This window comes from Ranitomeya imitator, chromosome 2 (genome assembly GCF_032444005.1).
Source record: "Ranitomeya imitator isolate aRanImi1 chromosome 2, aRanImi1.pri, whole genome shotgun sequence".
Lineage (NCBI taxonomy): Eukaryota > Metazoa > Chordata > Amphibia > Anura > Dendrobatidae > Ranitomeya > Ranitomeya imitator.
This window is the reverse complement of record NC_091283.1, coordinates 69,833,597-69,856,469: the sequence shown is the minus strand read 5'-3', so window position 1 is coordinate 69,856,469 and position 22,873 is coordinate 69,833,597. Positions and strand designations below refer to the sequence as shown.

Genomic DNA, 22,873 nt, shown 5'->3' with positions numbered 1-22,873 from the left:
ATGTGTAAATTGGGCACATGGTGCCGAGAACATGTAGTATACATAGACTATCAGTGCCTGTTAAGGTGCATTGGAGGCCAAAATCAGCACTTTCACTAAATTCATCGTCAATTGCCATTCACCAGAGATTTTCCTGGATAATTAGTTAATTGAAGAACATTTTACTGGTTTCTCTGCCTTTTTTTTTTTTTTAATTTTGCTTTTAGAGTTTGATTATTTTTTCTAACCTTTTATAGGCCAATATAATCAGATCCTTCGTGAACTATGTTTCCCCTTAAAGGGAAGGTGCCACCAGTTTTCTTGTATTTTGTTTTTTTGTGAAATTAAGCTTGAAATAGTAATTAAAATGTATTAATGCAATGTTTGCACTGTTTGCAAACATTTCTATATGAAAAATATTATATATATTTTCTACAAATATACATATTTACCACTAGGGGGAGCATTTTCCGTTTTAGACCTCAAGCAGCTATAGTAAGATTTAGCAGCTCTGCCCCAGGGATATTAGACCACCCAAAAGGGGAGGGAAATGGTGATGTCAGCAGTTACTGCCCCAATTTTGTGGCTAACAGTAAGAATGAAGAGCAGCATCACAGGGCAGCACCATTTTGTGTGTGACTGCCCTGTGACCTGCTATCACCAGCAGTTACTGCATCAGAGGCACAGCTTGTTTACAGAGGAGCAGAACACAGTGGGCTCAGCGGCATTTTTTCTGAATAACATTCTTGCCATCCCCCTTCCCCACCTTAATCCCTGTCCTGTCAGCTGCCCTGCTCTCTCTCTCCAGGTGTCACCTCCCTCTCTGCAGGCTGTGAGTGCAGCTTACTGGAGATCACAGGGACTGTGTGTGAGGGGGAGACACAGCAGGAGAAGCACACAGGGCAGCATGTGAGGAGCAGAGGATGTGCCTGCTTGGAGTACAGAGGAGCAGTGAGGGCTTCTTCTGTCCTGCGATAGAGAGCACAGGGCTATAATAAAATGGCAGCCAGTCACACCTACAGCAGTGAGTTGTGCAGCCCACAGAGGCGTGCCCAGCTCACTGCTAATGCTGCTGCAATGTTACAGATAGGGTCAGCGCTGGTCTATTATCTCCTATGTCCATGGGGTGCCGTAATCTGACACTGATAGGGCCCTGCTGTTGCGGCAAACCCAAGGTGTCAGCCCCCAGTGCATTCTTTAAACTCATATAACACATGAAGTCTGTTTCACATGAATTTCAAACTTGCTTATAGCAGCATGTTATGATACATTACAGTGATTTATTAATGACCTACAAACGCGGTACCTTCCCTTTAAGTCATTTTTTTTTTTTTTGACTAGTTCTATTTTAAGTGGTTCTCCAGGACTCTTGAAGACTGTGGCTCTCTAGAGCCTGCAGATCTGATAATAAAACTAAGCCCCACAGGTCAGTAAACGGAATACCAGACAGATTTGCTAGCAGCCTTCTAAGTCAAGCTCATAAAAAGTGGAGTTTCTTTATAGCTTGTGAGGTCTTTCAAAGCCACTTTATTTCTGGGGGATTTCTTTATTGCCATGTCACTTGTTGAGATGTATTCTATCAAGTCTCCCATGTATCATACATTTAGCCTGACACTGCGGAGCCAACAGGGCTCCATTCGTCATATTCATTTGTCTAGCTGAGATTGTTGTATTTGTGTCTGAGTGAATGTAATTGAGCGCATCGCCACTCCTATCAGTATACTTACTACTCATGTGGTTACGGTACTATACATTATTTAGACACGTAAACCATATTGGTTCAGCTATTGCTTTACAACAACCACATGGGCATAAGAGACCTCAGTCAGATCATGACCTGATCGATCACCAGTGCTGTAGGCATGCTCTACAGCCTGTGCAGAGGTCACTGTGCAGAGAAAGGGGAAGAGCAAAATTGTGCTCATTATCCATTTTCAGGGATGTGTATGAGGCGATGCCTTTTATTGTAATCCTATCGGTGGTGATACTGAGATGATTCCTGAAAAGTCATCTATTCATCTCTACAAAACAGAAAGTGGCCCATGTTGACATAACATTGGAACAATATGTTTGTGTGTATGTCAAACGTATCCCTGGGGCTCCATTCCTTCCATTTACCGTATATGTTACCATAACTTTTTTCCCACATTTTTCTGAATTTCCTCAAATTGCAATAAGCACGTTCTTTGTATAGCATGTGAATTCCAATGCAAAATCATTTACATAGTGCCAATTTTTTTTTCTGCATGAATTGCTGCATATGTGCATTGCAATACAGATGAAAAAAACCCATTTACATGCCATCATTGCAATCACATTTCAATGCAGATTGGCAAGATGTGTGTAATATAAAGGAGCACATTCCACACTGCATGCAGCCTATACAAAATGTCATTATAATAATGCAATCATTCTTATTATACAGCCTGTCATGGGTCTAGAATGACAGATTATATAATTTGCTCCTCTTATCTGTGTGCCCTCAAGGACATTTTTTTATTATATTGAAAGGATGAAATATCTAAGCATTAAAGCTATGAATGCGGCCATTCGCTTGTATGAACGATTCCACCTGTAGTAACATGAGACACTGAATTGTCGGTTCAGGGCAATAATATTTCCAATCATGACGTCCACTTGTAATTTTGGCCTACTCAATTTCTAACCAGACAGATCTGTGGCAGACTAGTCTGAAGTCGGCCATAGGATAATTTTTAAAAGATGATCTGCTAAGATGGCCAAAATCGTCCATTTACGTTGACATTTATTGTCTATAGTGTACTGTATGTTGTATATATGAAAATAATTTTGCCCCCTTCCTGATTTCCTATTCTTTTACACCTTTGTCACACTTAAAGGGCCACTGTCATCCCCTCCAGCCGTTCTAAACTAAAAGAGCCACCTTGTGCAGCAGTAATGCTGCATTCTAACAAGGAGGCTCTTTTAGTTTTTGGTGCAGTTATTGCCAAAATAAAGCGTTTTTATAATTTCGCCAAAATACCTTTCTTTAGACAGGGAGGCAGGTCTTAACCCCCCTGCTGAAGACGCCGCACTGCCGTCACTCAAATCTTCAGGGGCGCCGGCGCCGCCCCCTCCGCGCTGTTTTTCCATGAAATCTGGCGCCTCCTGTGCTGTTTAGTACTGGCTGGTGCAGGCGCAGTGAGCTCTGGCCGTCTGACCTCACATGCAGTCTTGCAGACTGCGCCTGTGTGGCAAACCAGCTTGGGAATCCCAGCCCCGCACTGTGCATAATGCATAACACACTGCGGGGCTGGGATTCCCAAGCTGGGTTGCCGCACAGGCGCAGTCTGCAAGACTGCATGTGAGGTCAGACGGCCAGAGCTCACTGCGGCTGCACCAGCCAGTACTAAACAACACAGGCGCCGGATTTCATGGGAAAACAGCGCGGAGGGACCGGCACCCCTGAAGATTTGAGTGACGGCAGTGTGGCGTTTCCAGCAGGGGGGGTTAAGACCTGCCTCCCTGTCTAAAGAAAGGTATTTTGGTGAAATTATAAAACGCTTTATTTTGGCAGTAACTGCACCAAAAACTAAAAGAGCCACCTTGTTAGAATGCAGCATTACTGCTGCACAAGGTGGCTCTTTTAGTTTAGAATGGCTGGAGGGGGTGACAGAGGCCCTTTAAAGGTTTCTGATCACCAAACAAATTTAAATATTAGACAAAGATAGCACAAGCAATGACAAAATTCAGTTTTTAAATGAAGGTCTTCACTATTGAGGAAAAAAGAAATCCAAACCTACAGGGCCCTGTGTGAAAAAGAGAATCTCCGTTTGATTTATGTTTTAACTGGTTTATCACATCTTTGGGAAGCTGAGGTCAAATACCCTAGCTGCACCTGTTCTCAATCAAAAAAATCACTTAAATAGGACCTGCCTGACACAGTGAAGTAGGCCAAAAAATTCTCAAAGGTTAAACATCATGAAGTGATCCAAAGAAATTCTTGAACAAGTGAGAAACAAAGTAATTGAGATCTATCAGTCTGGAAAAGATTAGAAAGCTATTTCTAAACCTCTGGGCTCCAGGGAACCACAGTGAGAGCCATTATCCACAAATTATGAAAACATGGAACAGTGGTGAACCTTCCCAGGAGTGGCTGGTCAACCAAAATTACCCCAAAAGCATTGTGACGACTCGTGCAAGAGGTCACAAAAGACCCCACAACAACATCTGAAGAACTGCATTCCTCATTTGCCTCCGTTAAAGTCAATGTTCATGACTCCACCATAAAAAAAAAGATATTGGGCAAAAATGTCCTGTATGGAAGAGTTTGCAGACGAAAACCACTGCTGAGAAATAAGAACACAAAGGCTCATCTCCGTTTTGCCAGAAAACATCTGGGTGACCCCAAGAGCATTGGGAGAATACTCTGTGGACTGACAAGACTAAAGGTGTACTTTTTGGAAGGTGTATGTCCCTTTACAGCTTGCAAAGAAGTAATGCAGCATTTCAGAAAAGGAACATCAGATCAACAGTATAATATGGTGATGGTATTGAGATGGTCTGTGGTTGTTTGTTGCTTCAGGACCTGGAAGACTCGCTGTGGTAGATGGAACCATGAAGTCGGCTGTCTACCAAAAGATCCTGAAGGAAAATGTCCGGCCATCTGTTCATGACCTCGAGCTGATGCGGACTTTGGTTATGTAGCAGAACAATGATCCAAAACACACCAGCAAGTCCACCTTTGGCTTCAGAAAAACAAAACTAAGACTTTGGAATGGCCTAGTAAAAGTCCTGACCTTAATCCAATTGAGATGACCTTAAAAATGGCGCTTCATGCTCGGAAATCCTCCATTGTGACTGAATTACAACAATTCTGCATAGATGAGCAGGCCAAAATTCCTCCAGAACTTTGTAAAATACTTATTGCCAGTTAACGCAAACGTTTGATTGCAGTTGTTGCTGCTAAGGGTGGCCTAACCAGTTATTCTGTTTAGGGGGCAATCACCACTTTTTCACACAGGGCCCTGTAGGTATGGATTTCTTTTTCCCTTAAAGATAAAGACCTTAATTTAAATACTGCATTTTGTGATTACTTGTTATCTTTTTCTAATACTTTTCACACAAATGAGATATATATATATATATATATATATATATATATATATATATATATATATATATATATATATTCCACAAAAAATCATATATAGTGCAAGTAGTGAGTGTGTATGCATGCACACACATTCGTGTTACTTGTACTATGTATGATTTTTTACGGACTTTTAATACATAGAGCAGTGTACAAAATTTATCTATCTGATTTATGTTTTGCTTTTTAATGTATTATAATGTTTTTAGCTTTTGAAAATAAGCTTCATCTGTGTTGTATACATACTGTACATGCATATACTGTAGGGAGAGCCTTCAGCAGCAGCAGGAACAGCATGAGCACTGCTGAATAGAGCTGCGCCCACCACAGGACAATCCCTGCCCACCCACTTGACAGGCCCTGCCCACTTGTCAGAATCTGACTTGACATCAGAGAAAGCAGGAGATTCTCAGCCAGAGATCATCTGAACAGAGGAACTACTCTGGTTACAGCAGGATTTGCAGCAGCAAAGTATTTAGCAAATTGCTTATCTATGGCCCTTAGTCCCCACATGAGGGATATGTAAAGTAGTGGTCAACCCCTTTAATCATTAGGCCATTCATTGTTTGTTAACCAATAAGTTAATATTTTGATTAAAATTGTCAATTTTCATTAATGTGTATGGCTGCCTTTCTCTTGTCGGCATAAATAGAGTGCGGAAAAACTCTGGATAGCAGATTCTGAAATCAGATTTGTATCTTTTTGAGAAATATTTTTTTTATTATTCATACAGCACAATGCTTAATCGAGTCGGAACAAGTTGTGGGTGCCAAAATGAAGCCCAGTGGTAGACACAACCGCTACTGTATGAGCTGGCACAGCGGGCGGCCTTCTCTGCTGCCTCCAGTTTGCTCCTTTTGTTACGTTGCTTTATTGCAGAATCATCTTTCTCATAACATTTTCTGTTACATGACAAAATATTTAGAGTTTATAATTTAAAAAAAAAAAGAGGCAGCTCTATTAAAACTATTAATGCTCCAAATTTATCACTGTGGTTCATGCTAGATACAATTAAGGCATCTTTATACTGTTTGTTTGGCTTAGGCTTCTTTCACACTAGCGTCGGAATCTCCCCGTCGCAATGCGTCGGGGAGAGATTCCGACGCTAGCGTTTGCTGCATTGCACAATGGAGGTAGCGGATGCATTTTTCCGGCGCATCCGCTGCCCCATTGTAAGGTGCGGGGAGGTGGGGGCGGAGTTCCGGCCGCGCATGCGCGGTCGGAAAAAGCGGTCCGTCGGGAGAAAAAAACGTTACATGTAGGGTTTTTTTCTCCCGACGGTCCGCCAAAGCACGACGCATTCGTCGCAAGACGGATGCGAAGTGTGCAAATTCGTCGCAAATGCGTCGTCAATAGAAGTGTATGGGAAAAAAACGCATCCTGCAAGCACTTTTGCAGGATGCGTTTTTTCTGCAAAACGACGCATTGTGACGGATTTAAAAAAACGCTAGTGTGAAAGTAGCCTTACACACCTATTACTTTGCTTACTTTGTGCTAGACATGTACGTCAAAATTTTGGTGCATTTTTGGCACACGTTATTGCATATTTGTCCATGCCCCTTTCCTAAGAAGCCACCCTCATTTTCTTATCAGTGGATAAGCAGAAAACACATAAATATGGTACAAATTATGCCAGGATTCATCTTCTATCTAGATATTGCTGTGACACATTCATTATGGGTCCCACGATGTCACAGCACTAAGGCTACGTTCACATTAGCGTTAAGCTAATGTGCGTCGGGTTTGCGGCGGCGACGCATGCGTCATGCGCCCCTATACTTAACATGGGGGACGCATGCGTTTTTTTGTTGCGTTGTGCGACGCATGCGTCTTTTTTGCCACAAGCGTCGGACCAAGAAAACGCAACAAGTTGCATTTTTCTTGCGTCCGATTTTCGGCAATAACCGACGCATGCGTCGCAAAACGCAGCGTTTTTGCGTGCGTTTTGCTGCGTTTTTGCGTGCGTTGTGCATTGTGTCGCCGGCGCACAACGCTAGTGTGAACGTAGCCTTAAATCGCTTTTCACTGAAAGTGGTGGGTGGCTTCTTCTCATTGGCATTGGACATTCTGAGAGAAAGAGGAAAACCACCTGGGGGCGCTATAGCAAGTATATAATAGCAATGTTATAGTGGTGACTAACAGATGAGCGAACCCGAATTTATAAGTTTGGGGTTCGTACCGTTGCTAAAAACCAAACACACACTTCTCTCGGAAGTCCATTGCAGTGTTCACAGTTCCAGGGGAAGGTCAGGAGGAGAGAGAGAATATTTTCCAGATCAAAAGTTCGGGTTCCTATTGTTTTCAATGGGGTTCAGGTTTGGGTACAGTTCTGGTACCTGAACCGAACTTTGGAGTAAAGTTCTGGTTAGGTACCGGTCTGCTCATTCCTAGTGACTAATCAATAACATATTCCTATTTACTGATCATTCTGCTCCGTGTCTTCTATAATGCTGACCTGGAAGTCAGTATGTTTAGTGATTCCCCACTGGTGCCATGTTATTGTGTTGCTTTTCTGTCGATGTCCAAAAGTTTTTCCTGCTTGGCTAGGACAAAGGAATAAAAACTGTCCAATAAAATACAAATTTCTCATCCTTACATTAATTCCTATTAGAAAATGCGCTATTATATAAATACAGTAATTTTTTAACCCCTTACCGACATCGGACGTACTATACCGTCCGATGTCGGCTCCCCTGCTTTGATGCAGGGCTCCGGCGGTGAGCCCGCACCAAAGCCGGGACATGTCAGCTGTTTTGAACAGCTGACATGTGCCCGTAATAGGCGCGGGCAGAATCGCGATCTGCCCGCACCTATTAACTAGTTAAATGCCGCTGTCAAACGCAGACAGCGGCATTTAACTACCGCTTCCAGCCGGGTGGCCGGAAATTACGTCATCGCCAACCCCCGTCACATGATCGGGGGTCGGCGATGCGTCTCCATTGTAACCATAGAGGTCCTTAAGACCTCTATCGTTACTGATCGCCGGTGGCTGTGAGCGCCACCCTGTGGTCGGCGCTCACAGCACACCTCCATTTCTGCTACATAGCAGCGATCAGCAGATCGCTGCTATGTAGCAGAGGCGATCGCGTTGTGCCTGCTTCTAGCCTCCCATGGAGGCTATTGAAGCATGGCAAAAGTAAAAAAAAAAAATTGAAAAAAATGTTAAAAAAATATATAAAAGTTTAAATCACCCCCCTTTCGCCCCAATCAAAATAAATCAATAAAAAAAATATAAAATCTACGCATATTTGGTATCACCGCGCTCAGAATCGCCCGATCTATCAACTAAAAAAAAAAACATTAACCTGATCGCTAAACAGCGTAGCGGGAAAAAAATTCAACACCCGCCAGAATTACGTTTTTTTGGTCGCCGCGACATTGCATTAAAATGCAATAACGGGCGATCAAAAGAACGTATCAGCACCAAAATGCTATCATTAAAAACGTCATCTCGGCACGCAAAAAATAAGCCCTCAAACGACCCCAGATCACGAAAAATGGAGACGCTACGAGTATCGGAAAATGGCGCAATTTTTTTTTTTTTTTTTTTTTTTTAGCAAAGTTTGGAATTTTTTTTCACCACTTAGGTAAAAAATAACCTAGTCATGTTAAGTGTCTATGAACTCGTACTGACCTGGAGAATCATAATGGCAGGTCAGTTTTGGCATTTAGTGAACCTAGCAAACAAAGACAAACAAAAAACAAGTGTGGGATTGCACTTTTTTTGCAATTTCACCGCACTTGGAATTTTTTTCCCCGTTTTCTAGTACACGACATGGTAAAACCAATGATGTCGTTCAAAAGTACAACTCGTCCCGCAAAAAATAAGCCCTCACATGGCCAAATTGACGGAAAAATAAAAAAGTTATGGCTCTGGGAAGCAGGAGAGCGAAAAACGAACACGGAAAAACAAAAAATCCCACGGTCATGAAGGGGTTAATACATTTATTTTTTTTAAAGCATTTTTAATTTGTTTTCAATTCTCCATATCACTATTTAAAAATTAAATTAAAAAAATAGAATTTTTAGACTAGCCATTAAGCTTCATACTGTTCTTATATTTTCTGTTTTATATTGAAGACTTTTCAGACAAGTCATTATCATCACTGACACGATTGCAATGACAGATGACACCTCTAAGCACAGCTGATACCACCGGATCCACCAATCCCTACAGGCGCTGTTACCCCTCTGCTCCTTCCCTGCACAGTGACCTTTGTTATATTGAGAGCATGCTATTCATTAGGGTCTGACATGGCTATGTTCAGAAATTAAAAACATACCAGGAACACAATAAGTGAACTATTGTGATCCACAAAAGTGCAGCAAAGATATATTAAAACAGATTCTTTTATTAACAATAAATACAATACATAACATACATAAAAATACTAAGGTGCCTCTGTACAACCTGAATCACAAAAGGCGGACAGCTGGAGGAAGACACTAAATATCAAGAGCAAAACAAATGGGCACATGGGCATATATAGATCTCAAAGTACAAATATTATTGGTTACAGGAGCAGGAAATTATTAAGAATGTATCCATAATATCCAATTAAAAAATTAACCAGCCATGCCGATAATTCCCTATCCAATATAGATGTCACCATACAATGTACCTAAATCGGTATATAAGGCTGGCAGGATAATATCCCCTATAATTCAACTAGATAACTGTAATTCACCGGCATTTGTCATCTTATAATAACCGTTGTAGCTAAATGTTACTATGCGCCCCTAAAAAGGCAGTGTACTTACAATAAACATGCGGCTACAATTGGCCTGCATTCACCACAATGCAATGTCCGCTGTAGCCAACTCCTGCTATATACCTGTAACATGCTTCCTGTCCTATATTCTGCTCATGCTGCCGTACGCACAGTTGACAATAAATATGAGGCTTGAATTAGCCCGCATTCACCATAGTGCAATGTCCGCTGTAGCTAAATGCTACTATATGTCTCTGACAACCCAGCGCAATAAGCTTCTGATCTAATACATATCACCTGCACAAGCTGCCGTACGTCTCCGCAAATGCAGCCATAATGAGCCCCCTGTCCCACACGTATTACCTGCTCCGTGTCTCCTCGTAGAATACCTAGCCAAAGTGGCGTGCTGAATCCGCCTGCCCCGACGCGCGTTTCGCGTGATGCTTCTTCCTGGGGGTGTGTCTTAGGCGGTGAGTCTCACAGGTCTTATACCGGCAACATCCAATCAAATGGTAATAGGCAGGACTGCAAAATGCTCATACACCTGACCACTAGTTTCAAAGCATCGGCCGTATAATGGATCCTAACATCTGATATAGTTACTATTGTGAATGTTCCCGATATCTATACAAGATGTTACTAGTCTCAGTATCCGGAACCTGATATGTTGATAAATTTAACAATTTGGTTAAAGTGATTTCATACTACATATTGAAATTGCGTAACATCTATCCAATAGAAACAATACAAATCACTACTGGTACAATACCAAAGAATCTTTCAGGAGAACTGAGACACATCTATATAAACGTATACATTGTCTCTGATCAGAACGCCACAAGCTAGAGACAATATATTCTAAAGAGGAGAGAAAGGGAGTTGACTGAGATTATACCTGAATAAAATAAATAATTCATGAAAAAAGTGAATTAAAGTGTATTATAAAGTGAAATAAGAATAAAAAATTATATAAAACACACCAAATAAATAAGTGCGGTGCCGCAATAAGGAATGTAAGTAAAGAAACCTACAGTCTTAAGTGTCTGTAAATAAGATTAAGTAGTGAACTATATGAATATATAAAGCCTCGTGCAGATTCATAGAGTGACATAGCCCACATATTAATGTGATACAAATCTATTATACTGGTTACAATGTTCCAGGTGCGATATAGGGCAGAACTCACCCCCCCTGCAGAAAGGGGGCGGACCATGCCACCACCAGCCACCATTGGAACAAAACCAGAGGTGTGCACCCACTTATTATTAAAGTGACTAAATATACGAAATAAAATAAAAATCAAAGTGAAACCAAAATTATAGTGATACAATAATTTAATAATAACTCACCCAGCTCTGCTTCTCTCCTTCAATACCGGGCCACGGATTCACCTCAAATGTGGACAGGACCCTGCTCACGCCATACCGGTCACCGCGCCACATCATCCCCGCACCTCTGTCGCCGCCACAATGCCGGTAAGCCTACCTTCCAACTATAAGACGCACCCCCCCATTTTCCTCACAATTTTTTTGGGGAAAAAGTGCGTCTTATAGTCGGAAAAATACGGTAATTTCCTCTTGTGCCACGGGAAGTATGAGTCTATGGTCAGGCCTGATTGGTCAGTGTAAAAATTGTAAGACTTTTATACATTATCTTTGTTTATCAAACCTGAATACGTTTATTTTTGACACGTTTCCCTTTAATATGAGTTGCCCCTTTCCAGAACGCCATCTCTTACATGGAACAGAGCGCTCTCTCTCTAGAGGAACCAACATGACCTTGAGATACACGGATAGATCATTGGATTCAATTGCCACCATGTGGTGCTCAATTTCCATCGTGCTGGAGCTGCAGCAAGTTGCCACTTTACACATTAAGCATCGCTCATTGCTGGGGTATAGGTGGCCAATAGTTTATTTTGAGGTAACCCTTCTGACAAAGTTGCATTGTAAAGACTGAGCTAATGACCCAGTGTTGAATGTTAACATACCTGATCTTTTTTTTTCTTCTCCAAAATGATCTATTGGGAAAGAGCCAGTCCCAACATACAATCCCGATGGTCCCACCATTAAAATTTTTTTTTATTTATGGTTTTTTGGTATTTAGCAGGTATAAGAAATGTTATGGTAAATATTTATATCTTGCTTTATTATTTAGACAATTAATTCTACCTATATATCTATGATAATTTTGTATTTTAGTATTCAGCTTTATAAGTGTTATTCATAAAAGCAATAACCCAGGGCGTTGTATCTTATAGGTGTCTGTGTGTTAAACATTCCTTTGTTTCTGAAAGTATAGTATGCTGGGAAGAACGAGTTTGAAAGGAATTTGACAAAAAACATCATTTACTATTTTGTTATCCCCAGCTTAAATATCTTCTGCCATAGGTAATGTGATGTAAGAAGCCATTCCCACTTCTCCTTATCTTTGTGGTTGTAATAAAAACTTGTGACTGGGCATCTGAGAGTCAGACACGTCTGTACACTAACAGACACCGGTTGTTTGCCCTAGTCTCCTATCGATCGACTCTCTGATTTGATCAAAACTGGCAAACGTGTGAAACCTTTTGAGTTTCTCCTAAAACTTTACATATAGGTTTCCACATCAGAAATGTTTGTCTTGTGCTATAAATTTGACTTGTCACCTTTTTTGTGTTACATTTATTTAGCTACCGTGGAATGTTATAATCCCAGAACAAACGAATGGAACTATGTCGCAAAAATGAGTGAGCCACATTATGGCCACGCGGGGACTGTATTCGGTGGACTCATGTACATTTCAGGTAAATAGACTACGTGTTTTCGTTTTATTGCCATCTCTTCTTTACTGTAGCCATTCCAGCAGCTTCATTCCAGCCTCCCTCCTTTGGCAATATGGGGGAAGCAGTAGTTTGGCACTGTGCTGATATCTGTAATTAGTTCATAGTAAGTGTAAGTGGATGGATTGGGCACCCTTCGCTGGTGACATTATTCACATTTTCTGCCTTCTTCAAGGTTTCACCCACCTTCTGTCTTCAGGAGCTCACCACTCTGCTCCCTCCCAGCTTCCTTTATTTTTAGGATGTGGGTGCGTTCCTGAAGGAGGACAGTTTGGGCCAGTGCAATGGCGGCACCACTGGCCTGAATGGTGCGTTGTCCCACACTGCTTGCAGATGCAGATTGGTCTCTGCAGCATCAGCCGAGCACATACATAAGCAATAAATCTGGCTTAGTCCAACGATCTGCAACGATCGCGCTTGCAAAGCTATACAGTTATACGTGCCTAGCAGACCAGCCGCCGCTCATAATTGCAGAAGTGGTCTGTAACCTAGGCAACAAGCCGTAAACTATAGAAATAAATATCCCTTCATTCTTGAGAGTGGAGAGGGTTTTTTAATAAGGGATAAATTGCCAAGTTTGTTATAGATAAATGCTTTTACAAGAACCGTCGTTTTACCCATGAAAAACCCAACCTGAGCTTCATTGTGCTAAGACTTCCTTATCAGTGGCCTATATCCTGTACACAGCGCTGACCGGTGTGATATTTCCTTACGGTCGCCCAGTCACTCACAGTTTGGTTTCTTTAGATTTCCTAGAAATCAGAAGGAATTATTCTATCAAAACAAAATTGCTGCTGTCCAAAAAGGCCAGGGTTTATGTCCAGGAGGAAATAGATTAAAGGAACACTGGAGGAGCAGGTTAATCTCGCCCTGATTGCCTCTCCTAAGTATATGAGAAGAAGCGCACGGTATAAACCACCTGGAGCTCGGCATTAATAGCCCCATCTTTCCTTCTCACTGTCACAAACTGCAGCACTGTCTACCATTCATCAGAATATGCTGATATTTATCTACAAATCCAAGGAGGAACAATGCCGATTATTTGGACAGAAGCCTATTATTCACTCACAACCTCTGGGTAAAGCCTCCAGCTCAAAGTGATAAATTAGATTAAATCCAAAGACTTTCCTTTTTTTTCCCCTGAAACAATGTCGATGCCTCACTTTTTAATTTTTTTTTTTTTTTTTTATTACAAAGCCCGTGTAAGTCGTCCGTACTTCTGTCCCGCTGAAAGGCTCATCACAAGCAGAATATTCATTTCACAAGGAAGAAGTGAATAGACCGCAGCTGCAGCTCCACCGGCCGCCTCGCAGCGAGATGGCTGCCCTTCCTGTGATCAGCGCTCCCTTCCTGAAAGCGCGTGAACAGGATTTCTGTTCTGCATTTAGTGCACGCTGCCGTATATTCTCATGTTAATTGCTCCGTCCCTGGAAAACAGACACACGCTGAATGACTTCCTTTATGCAGAGATACACTTGCTGAAAGCAGGATAACTTTCCTTTTTGTCTGTAGGAGTTTCAGCTCCCCCCTTCTCTCGCAGCATGCGTTTCATTTTTATTTTTCTCCTCCCATCCTTTCCTTCTAGTTCTGACCATTTATAAGCCAGTCGCAGATCAGTTACATGAAAGCATTAATTATCGGTAAAATAGAACTGTAAACTGGGTAGCATAGAGCCAGGAATAGACTCCTAACAATGAGATCCTGTTACTGGTGGCTGCAGTGATGCACGCGGCTTATCGTCACCCGAGGAGGGAAGGAATGAGTTGCTAGGGGCACATTAAATACTTGTGCACATAATTATGGGGGGGGGGAAAGCATTTGTTACATAACAAGATTATTTTTTCTACTTTTCACCCTTTCTTATGCAAGAAATACGAGGCTGATGCATATTATTTTAATTTTTTTATTATTGGAACATGTACTCATGGAATGGTCTGCTGTGTATTCTAAGCTGAGAACAGTTAGAACCTTGAAATAATGTTAAATTATTTCACTTTTAAGTACCGTATTTGGTTCTGATCTCCAGTTACGGCTTCCAAATCCCATTTAGAGCTGTAGTTTTGTTTTCTGCATGTTAACCCTGAACAAGAGGGCCCCATCTAGTCTGATAAACGCAGGTCCCTACCTCTCAGACCCCGAGCCATCTGAAAACACGATAAACGAATGACGGATCTCATCAGTGTGCAGTGTTCCATGGTTAGGAATCTGCTGTTGCCTGCTTGAGCATTATGTGACTACATGTATGCACTTTGCTCAGAAGCTTCTTACCTGCTTCTCTCAATTGAGAGAATCTGGAAAAGTTGCTTGTTGACACCTGACCGCCAGTATGTAAATATCACAGAAAACAGCGTAATCCTGATAGTTTTCATATTAGACAGCGCCTGAGTACACCATTCTTCAGTCACGTTGAGCAACTTAAAAAAAGTGTATGTACAGCACAGAAAACTCCTTTTATGCTCTGGCTACACAACAACTTTGGCCACGATGCCAGCGACACATCCAAGGTTCGCTTATTGGCTAGGCTACATCCGGGAACAATACAAGTGAATGGGGTTGCATTGCGATCCCGAAGGCACTGAGACTGCGACAAGCAAATCGCAAGAACCTCGTCAGATTTTGTTGAGACTTGCTTATCGCTGTACTCTTGTGGTCGCACCACGACCCCATTCACTTGGACTGCACGGCAATGTAGCAACCGCACCAAGCAAGCATTGGTGTTTTAGTGTTGCCATAATGTAAAGTAATGTGTAAGATATGCTTAGGTATAGTGTGACCAGCAAAGAAGTACTGATATGAGTACACTGCGTTGGTGCACAGCGGTGCGACAGTGTAGTATGGACTACGCTTACTGGGGAGGCGTCCTTGCTGCTGAGGATGAGTCAGAAATACCGCGAGTTCTTATCTGAACTCTTTTCATACTCTGCAAAATAGTAAAAAAAAAAAAAATCTGTACTGATTATATGGCATGTGGTGATATGAACTAACACTGTCAATCATTTCGACAGGTGGAATCACTCACGACACCTTCCAGAAAGAACTGATGTGTTTTGATCCCGATACCGACAAATGGACTCAGAAAGCTCCCATGACTACAGTACGAGGTCTTCACTGCATGTGCACGGTCGGAGACAAACTTTACGTCATTGGTGGAAACCATTTCAGAGGAACTAGTGACTACGACGATGTCCTGAGCTGCGAATATTACTCTCCATCTTTGGACCTGTGGACTCCAATTGCCGCAATGCTACGTGGACAAAGTGACGTTGGGGTAGCGGTTTTCGAAAATAAAATTTATGTGGTTGGCGGATACTCTTGGAACAATAGATGTATGGTAGAAATTGTCCAGAAATACGACCCTGAAAAAGACGAATGGCACAAAGTTTTTGATCTACCAGAATCCCTTGGGGGCATCAGAGCTTGTACTCTTACAGTTTTTCCCCCGGAAGACAACAGCGGTTCACCATCTCGGGAATCTCCTCTCTCAGCACCTTGAAGACAGATATTGTAATATCTTTGCACTGCATCAAGAGGGATTTTTTTTTTTCTTCCACCATTTCCTTGAGATAGTATCAAATACGTTTGGCCAACCGGATTTGGCAAATTCTCTTCTGTAAAGAATTTTTTGTACTGTTCATTTGGCATTGGTTATTTAACGTGAATATCAAAACGGTTTATTTAATATGGCCAAATGTTTAAAAAAATAATCAAATGGTTCCATTAGGTACGTATGCAATGCTGGCTATGGGATACCGAGGTTTATAAAGTCCAGGGCTTTAATAGGACTGCCCATTTCAATCTACCTTATCTTTACAGAGCCTTATCTCTAGTTAAACTGATTATATAAATGTTATTGTCTTCGCAATCAAATTTTTTGAATATTTATTGAAGTTCTAAAGGAGTTGTCCTCTTTCACAAAACTTTTGCCTGTCTGCTCAGTTTAATAAACCGCCCCCCGCACTTTCCTTACCCTTCGCCAGGTCTAGTGCAACCTCTTCATCACCACTTTTACGTTTGCTGCACTGGTGACCTCACATCAATGGCATCGCTTAGCTCGGCAGCACTGCTGATGTGGATGGCATATGCCACTAAACTTGGTGACTACCTGCAGCGCTTGCGTCGTGATGTCACTTCTGTAGCCTAACCGAGACCAGGACAATGTAGGGTATGCTGCACTGAAGCCAAATAGAGCCAAACATCGGAGAAAAGTGTGGTGGTTCTTCTTTTTTTTTATTATTGTCAACTGAGCTGGAAGATAAAAGCTTTCTGAAAGGGGAGAACCCTTTAAGTGTCCTTTTAAAGGGCTAGTAGTGGCTTTTCATGGATGAGGTTGATGTACGTCAATTTAAAATACAATTGCCCTCTATAGCACCAATATAAGGGAAGTCTAAGTTATCTTAGATTTTCCCTTGTGGAACAGTTTTTTTTAGTTAAGGGTAGTCCTAAGTTGCAACGTTAATCAATTTGTGGCAAAGATTAAGGCTTTGGTGGTATCTGTCTTATCACAGTGACTATATTCAGCACGATAATGTCACTAAATGTGAGCCTTACTTTACAACTCTGTGCTTCCGATTGGAGCTTCATCCGTGGTGCCAAAGGTAGGTTGAGATGCCTTCAGAGAAAATCAGGGAAGCCTTATTTTTTTGCCGTAAGTGTATGGCTACACTTTACGTATAAATAAAGCTGGAGTTGGTACAACAGGATTAACTGCTAGAAAAGTTTCACATCGAATGCCCAAATAAAAATTAAACAGGGAAATTATTAAAATTAATATTCCCTTTTTTTTTTCTTCGCCAAGATTCTGGTAAAATCTATCACTCAAAAACATATTTTAGTGGATTTTGAAGCTAGATAAACACATATATTATTTTAAACTTGTTTGGAATGGATTGAAAAAAATATAGTTAGTCCTTTTCGCTAAAAAAAAATATTTCATCAAAGATTACATATGTGAACCCAAGCTGACGTCCCTTCCACACATCAGCCTTGGGATGCGTTCAGTTGGCCATATAAATAAAGTGGGCCGTACAAATTACGGATGTGATTGGCTCCGATTGCAGCTTCGCATAGCAGATGGACACAGGAGATTTAATTAAATGCACTTGTCTAAACCTTTTAAAGGGAAGCTATCATCAGAAAATGACTTATTTTTAAATCAGGTTTTTGTGTTAAATATATTTTTTTTAATTTTGGCAATTTTATTTTTTAATCTGAATCACAATCTGCATTGAAAATGAAAAAGTAGAGATCTGTCATTTTTTACACTGGCCACTTGGACGTTTTTAAACTCCTATTTCCTGTTTCAGGAAACAACACATGTACATTAGTCACAATGATCAGTCTCTGACTGTATCTTTTGTGTTGAAGTATCTAATGAGTGTGTGCAAAGGTTTGAACAAGGTCATCTGTGATCTCGCCTATTGTTATTGTTGGATCCGGTGTTGCCAACTGGGTATAGAGGAGTTGCAGGTCATTGTAATCGAGCCTCTGATGATGAGGAGTCTGCCGAAAACTCTTCCTGACAGAACAGGAAGTAGAAGTGAAACATAACCCCAGTGGCCACTATGAAAATTGCTCATTTTTATTTCATTCTAATAAAGATCACGATGTAAAGAAAAATGCTAAGATTCGTTAAGAAAACATGTAACAGAAAAATATAATTTAAACAATGCTCCATTTTCTGATGGAGGCTTCCCTTGAAGATGGAGATCACTGCTGCATGCTGCCATCAGTTGGTGTGAAAAACCGCTGGCGTGAGCTGGGACATGGTTATTGAGCATTGAGGACACTGACAGCCTTCTGAATCCAGCCTTAGTTGTACATCTGCAATTCCAGATAGACCGCATGACAAAAGAGGGAGGATTAAAGTCGCCCTCGGGTCACAGTCTGAAAATATAGCTTCAAAGACTTCAAATCCAGATTAAAAATATTACTCCCCTTGAGTCTTGGGATAAGGAAATCACTTGATTTCTATTTACCCCCCAACCTTCTTCTGCATAGGGTGGTGCGAAGGTGTGACACTGCAGCCTCTAATAATCACTTTTCAGTATGTCTTCTATATAGACCATTCGGACATATACAAATATTGAGCGAATGCCAAAGTAAATCTCTAGTTAAAGGGGTTGTCTCATGAAGAGAACCCCTATTCGTAGATCATAGGGCAAAACATTAAGAAAGACCCCCATAATTGGTACAAGCGTCTTCTTTTCTGGTATTCTTGAGACATCCTTGTGTTATAGAGTCATTCATCTGTATGGCCGTCATGAAATTTTACAATTCCTGACTGGCTTTTCTTTTTCCCATAGAATTATATGGGTTGTCAGCGAAATGGGGATGAGGGACCCTTTTTGATTTGATTTTTCTCTCGTGAGGTTTGGAAATTGACTTTAAAGTAGCATTCTTTAGAAAACTAATTTTATATACTCCTGTTAAAGTGGATTAAAATATGATATGAGTAATAGCAGGAAATGTAGTCTCCACTGATTTTTCTTTATCTCCCTAAAGCAAGGAAGTACATCCATATGACTGCTGCAGCCAATCGCTGGCTTAAGCGGTATTAGAAAGTACGTGGTAGTATGTGATTGGCTGTAGTGGTCACGCGCCTATATAGTACGTCGTCACAGTCTAGCATCACCAGAGTGTTGTGGACGAACCCGCGGGATATTGAGTATTGCTTTATCTTGTTTTCTGCTGTTCGACAAATTTTAGGAAATCCACGTCTAGAAATTATGAATTATCAGAGATAGGTCCTCCACTCGACACTCCTGTCATTTAGCCAGGGTGAATTATGGCTACAAAGAGTATCCCTTATTCTGCGCATTACACAGAACATTGTTCTTCAGTTCTCCTGTGGAGGCGCTGTAGAGGAAATAAACACTTTATTCATTGGTCCCCATAGAAGAACATCTAATTTCTAGGGGTCAAGGCTCTGATCTGCCTCCAAAATGGGTCAACTCTTGTGAGAAGAAACCATCTGCTTCTATTCGAGCCTGCTTAGTTCCAAATAGTGACCAAAAGTATATTAAAATCTACAAACGGTAACTTTTTTGTTTTGTTTCCTGTTTTGAGAAAATAATGTATGGACCAGGGGTCGCTTTGCTGCTGACATTGGTCTAGCCTTGTTTTATCGCTAATATTTAGTGATAGGCTGTTTCCCCTGTCTGTTGCAAAATGCTAATGAAATTCCTCCTATTCCCCGGTGCTGCTACTGGCTCTTTAAATGGTGTCTCCACTTTTGAATGTGCTGCATAAAATGTATGATATTTTCTAATAAAAAAAAAAAGCCACAGCTCTTCTAATATAGCATTTGTGGGGTTATTAGTGAAGAGCGTACTTGTTCATTGCTTGAGTTTGACGAGGGTGCTTGGGTACGCACATCGCGGGTGCGCGAGTGACATGTTCCAGTCCTCGCGGCTGCATATTCCGGAGCTGCTAGATAGCCACAAAACATGCAGAGCGTGGCTGACAAACCTGGGCTATCCCCGCGAAACATGCATCCATGGGGACTCTTAACAGTAACTCGAGCACCCGCGATACTCAGTGCATAACCGGAGCACCCTAACCAAACTTGACTAGCATAACTTGTGCTCATCACTAGTTATTAGATCAGATTACCAATAATATATAATTGAGGAGCAGATCACACCCTGCGGGATCTGTAAGGAATGTGAAATTCTCATGTCGCTCCTGCCTTTTTGTTAAAAACGTGATTTGTACTATCCTGGTGTGGTGTCCCGTCCTTTGTGGTAGGTTTACCAGTCTTCATTGCTGGGCACCCTTTCACCCTGGGCACCTCTGCCACTCGCTAATCCAGCAACGTTCTGGTGATGGGAGATCTAGTAAACGCCAGAGCCGCCCGTGATGACAGGTGTACAAGTGAAGACTTCCTTGGTCCTGGTACCGCGGAGGACCGGACTGGACTCCGGACCAGGGCAGGTGCCATTCTTTATGCTAAATTCTAGCACCGTGATTTTCTAATTAGTCCGGTATTACGTTGCTGCTTTATTGTAATAGATAAATCTAAGCTACAATACCAGCCTGTCTATTTTTGAAAAAAAATCCTTTATTTTTCTTTTTTTATAATTAAAATCTCGAAAAACCCCTTTATTGCTATATTAGAGAACTGATATATGGGTATGAAGTGGTATGAAAGTACCTCTAAAGGTTGACACAGACGCTTCTGCTCCAGTCCTAGACTAATATATTGGAAACGGCTACAAATGTCTCCTATGTCTCTATCGTTTACTTTTGTTTTGTTTTTTTTAATAAACTGGACATCGGTACTAATATTGATTGGACAGAAATGCACATGTTATCCAGGGACATGAATAAATTCCTATGATTGGGAGGTTTTTGAAACCTGTGTTGAAATAAGCGAGCCAAGGGCTTGTTACATTTCAAGGTACAAATTAATTTATGTGACCAAGAGGCTATGCCTCGTCGATACCTCCTCTGCCCTGACATCTGAGTACGTTACATATTAATTTCTCCATTGTACGGTTATTTAGCACAAGATGCAGCCAGGACGGGAGCTGCCTTTTCCTTCTCCGATTGACTCTCATGTTTTATCTTTATTTGTTCAATAAAAAAAAAAACTTTTACCTGCAATAATTGAGCGTCAGATCATTCATTAATACAGCAATATTATATGCTGATGCCTCGCCGTTGCCTGGATACATCCTCCCCCTTGTTTGTGGGTTAGCAAGCTCTATTTGCTAGGAAACCAAAGCACAAATGGGTACACTGACCTACATTCCTCATGCTTTCTTTTTTTTGTGTGTGTGTGCTGTATTAAGCTTGCCGAACACTGCAGACTGCAGTAGAAAGCGTGAAGATTGTTAGAGCAGCAGTCGGCTTTTTTCCTTCTTTCTCTTCCTCCTTTCTTGGCTGCTTCATTTTATTTAATAGAAAAACTGTAAGTTTGCCCACTGACGAAGACATGATCAGTCTATAATTTTAAGGGTAGGTTCATTTTAAAATTTAGGGATAGAATATCAAAAATAAAATCGCATTGAATAAATTATATAAATTTACTTGCATTTTGCTGTGAGAAATAAGTATTTGATCAATCTGGCAAACAAGACTTTTTACTTGGTGGCAAAACCCTTGTTGGCAAGCACAGCATTCAGATTTTTTTTGTAGTTGATGAGGTTTGCGCACATGTCAAGAGGAATTTTGGTCCACTCCTCTTTGCAGATCAGCTCTAAATCATTATGATTTTGAGGCTGTAGCTTGGCAACGCGGAGCTTCAACTCCCTCTATACGTTTTTCTATGGGATTCAGGTCTGGAGACTGGCTAGGCCACTCCACGACCTTAATGTGCTTCTTTTTGAGCCACTCCTTTGTTGCCTTGGCTGTATGTTTTGGGTCATTATCTTGCTGGAAGACCCAGCCACAACCCATTTTTAATGTCCTGGCCGAGGGAAGGAGGTTGTCACTCAGGATTTTGCTGTACATGGCTCCATCCACTCTCCCATTGATGCAGTGAAGTACCACAGTCCTGTGCCCTTAGCAGATAAACACCCCCAAAACATAATTTTTCCACCTCCATGCTTGACAGGTGGGGATGGTGTGCTTTGGGTGATAAGCAGCATTTCTCTTCCTCCAAACACGGCGAATTGAGTTAATGCCAAAGAGCTCAATTTTTGTCTCATCTGACCACAGCATCTTCTCCCAATAACTCACAGAATCATTCAGGTGTTCATTGGCAAAACTTCAGATGGGCCTGCACATGTGCCTTCTTGAGCAGGGTGATCCTGGGGGCACTGCAGGATTTTTAACATTTACGGTGTATTGTGTTACCAATGGTTTTCTTGGTGACTGTGGTCCCAGCTGCCTTAAGATCATTAACAAGTTCGACCTGTGTAATTTTAGGCTGATCTCTCATCTTCCTCATGATCAAGGATACCCTACGACAGAGGTGTCAAACTGCAATCCTCAAGGGCTGAAAACAGGTCATGTTTTCAGGATTTCCTTGTACTGGACAGGTGATAATTTAATCACCTACACACATAATGATTACAGCACCTTGTGCAAAGCTAAGGAAATCTTGAAAACACGCATGGTTTGCGGGCCCTCGAGGAATGCAGTTTGACACCCCTGCCCTACGAGGTGAGATTTTGCATGGTGCCCTAGATCGATGTCGATTGACAGTCATTTTGTATTTATTCCATTGTCTTACTATTGCACCAACAGTTGTCTCCTTCTCACCCAGCGTCTTACTTACGGTTTTGTAGCCCATTCCAGCTTTGTGCA

General features: G+C 41.5%; 1 protein-coding gene across 5 annotated transcripts in view; it reads left to right on the top strand.

Annotated features, from left to right (window-relative positions):
• Nucleotides 1-21,229, top strand: part of KLHL13 (kelch like family member 13) — a 105,985-nt gene extending 84,756 nt beyond the window's left edge. For all 5 annotated transcript variants that reach the window (XM_069746928.1, XM_069746926.1, XM_069746927.1 and 2 more), the window contains 2 exons: nt 12,473-12,586; nt 15,628-21,229. In XM_069746928.1, coding sequence (XP_069603029.1) covers nt 12,473-12,586; nt 15,628-16,115 — 602 coding nt within the window. In that variant the 3' untranslated portion in view covers nt 16,116-21,229. The remainder of the gene's footprint in view (nt 1-12,472; nt 12,587-15,627) is intronic.
• Nucleotides 21,230-22,873: the final 1,644 nt, after the last annotated feature.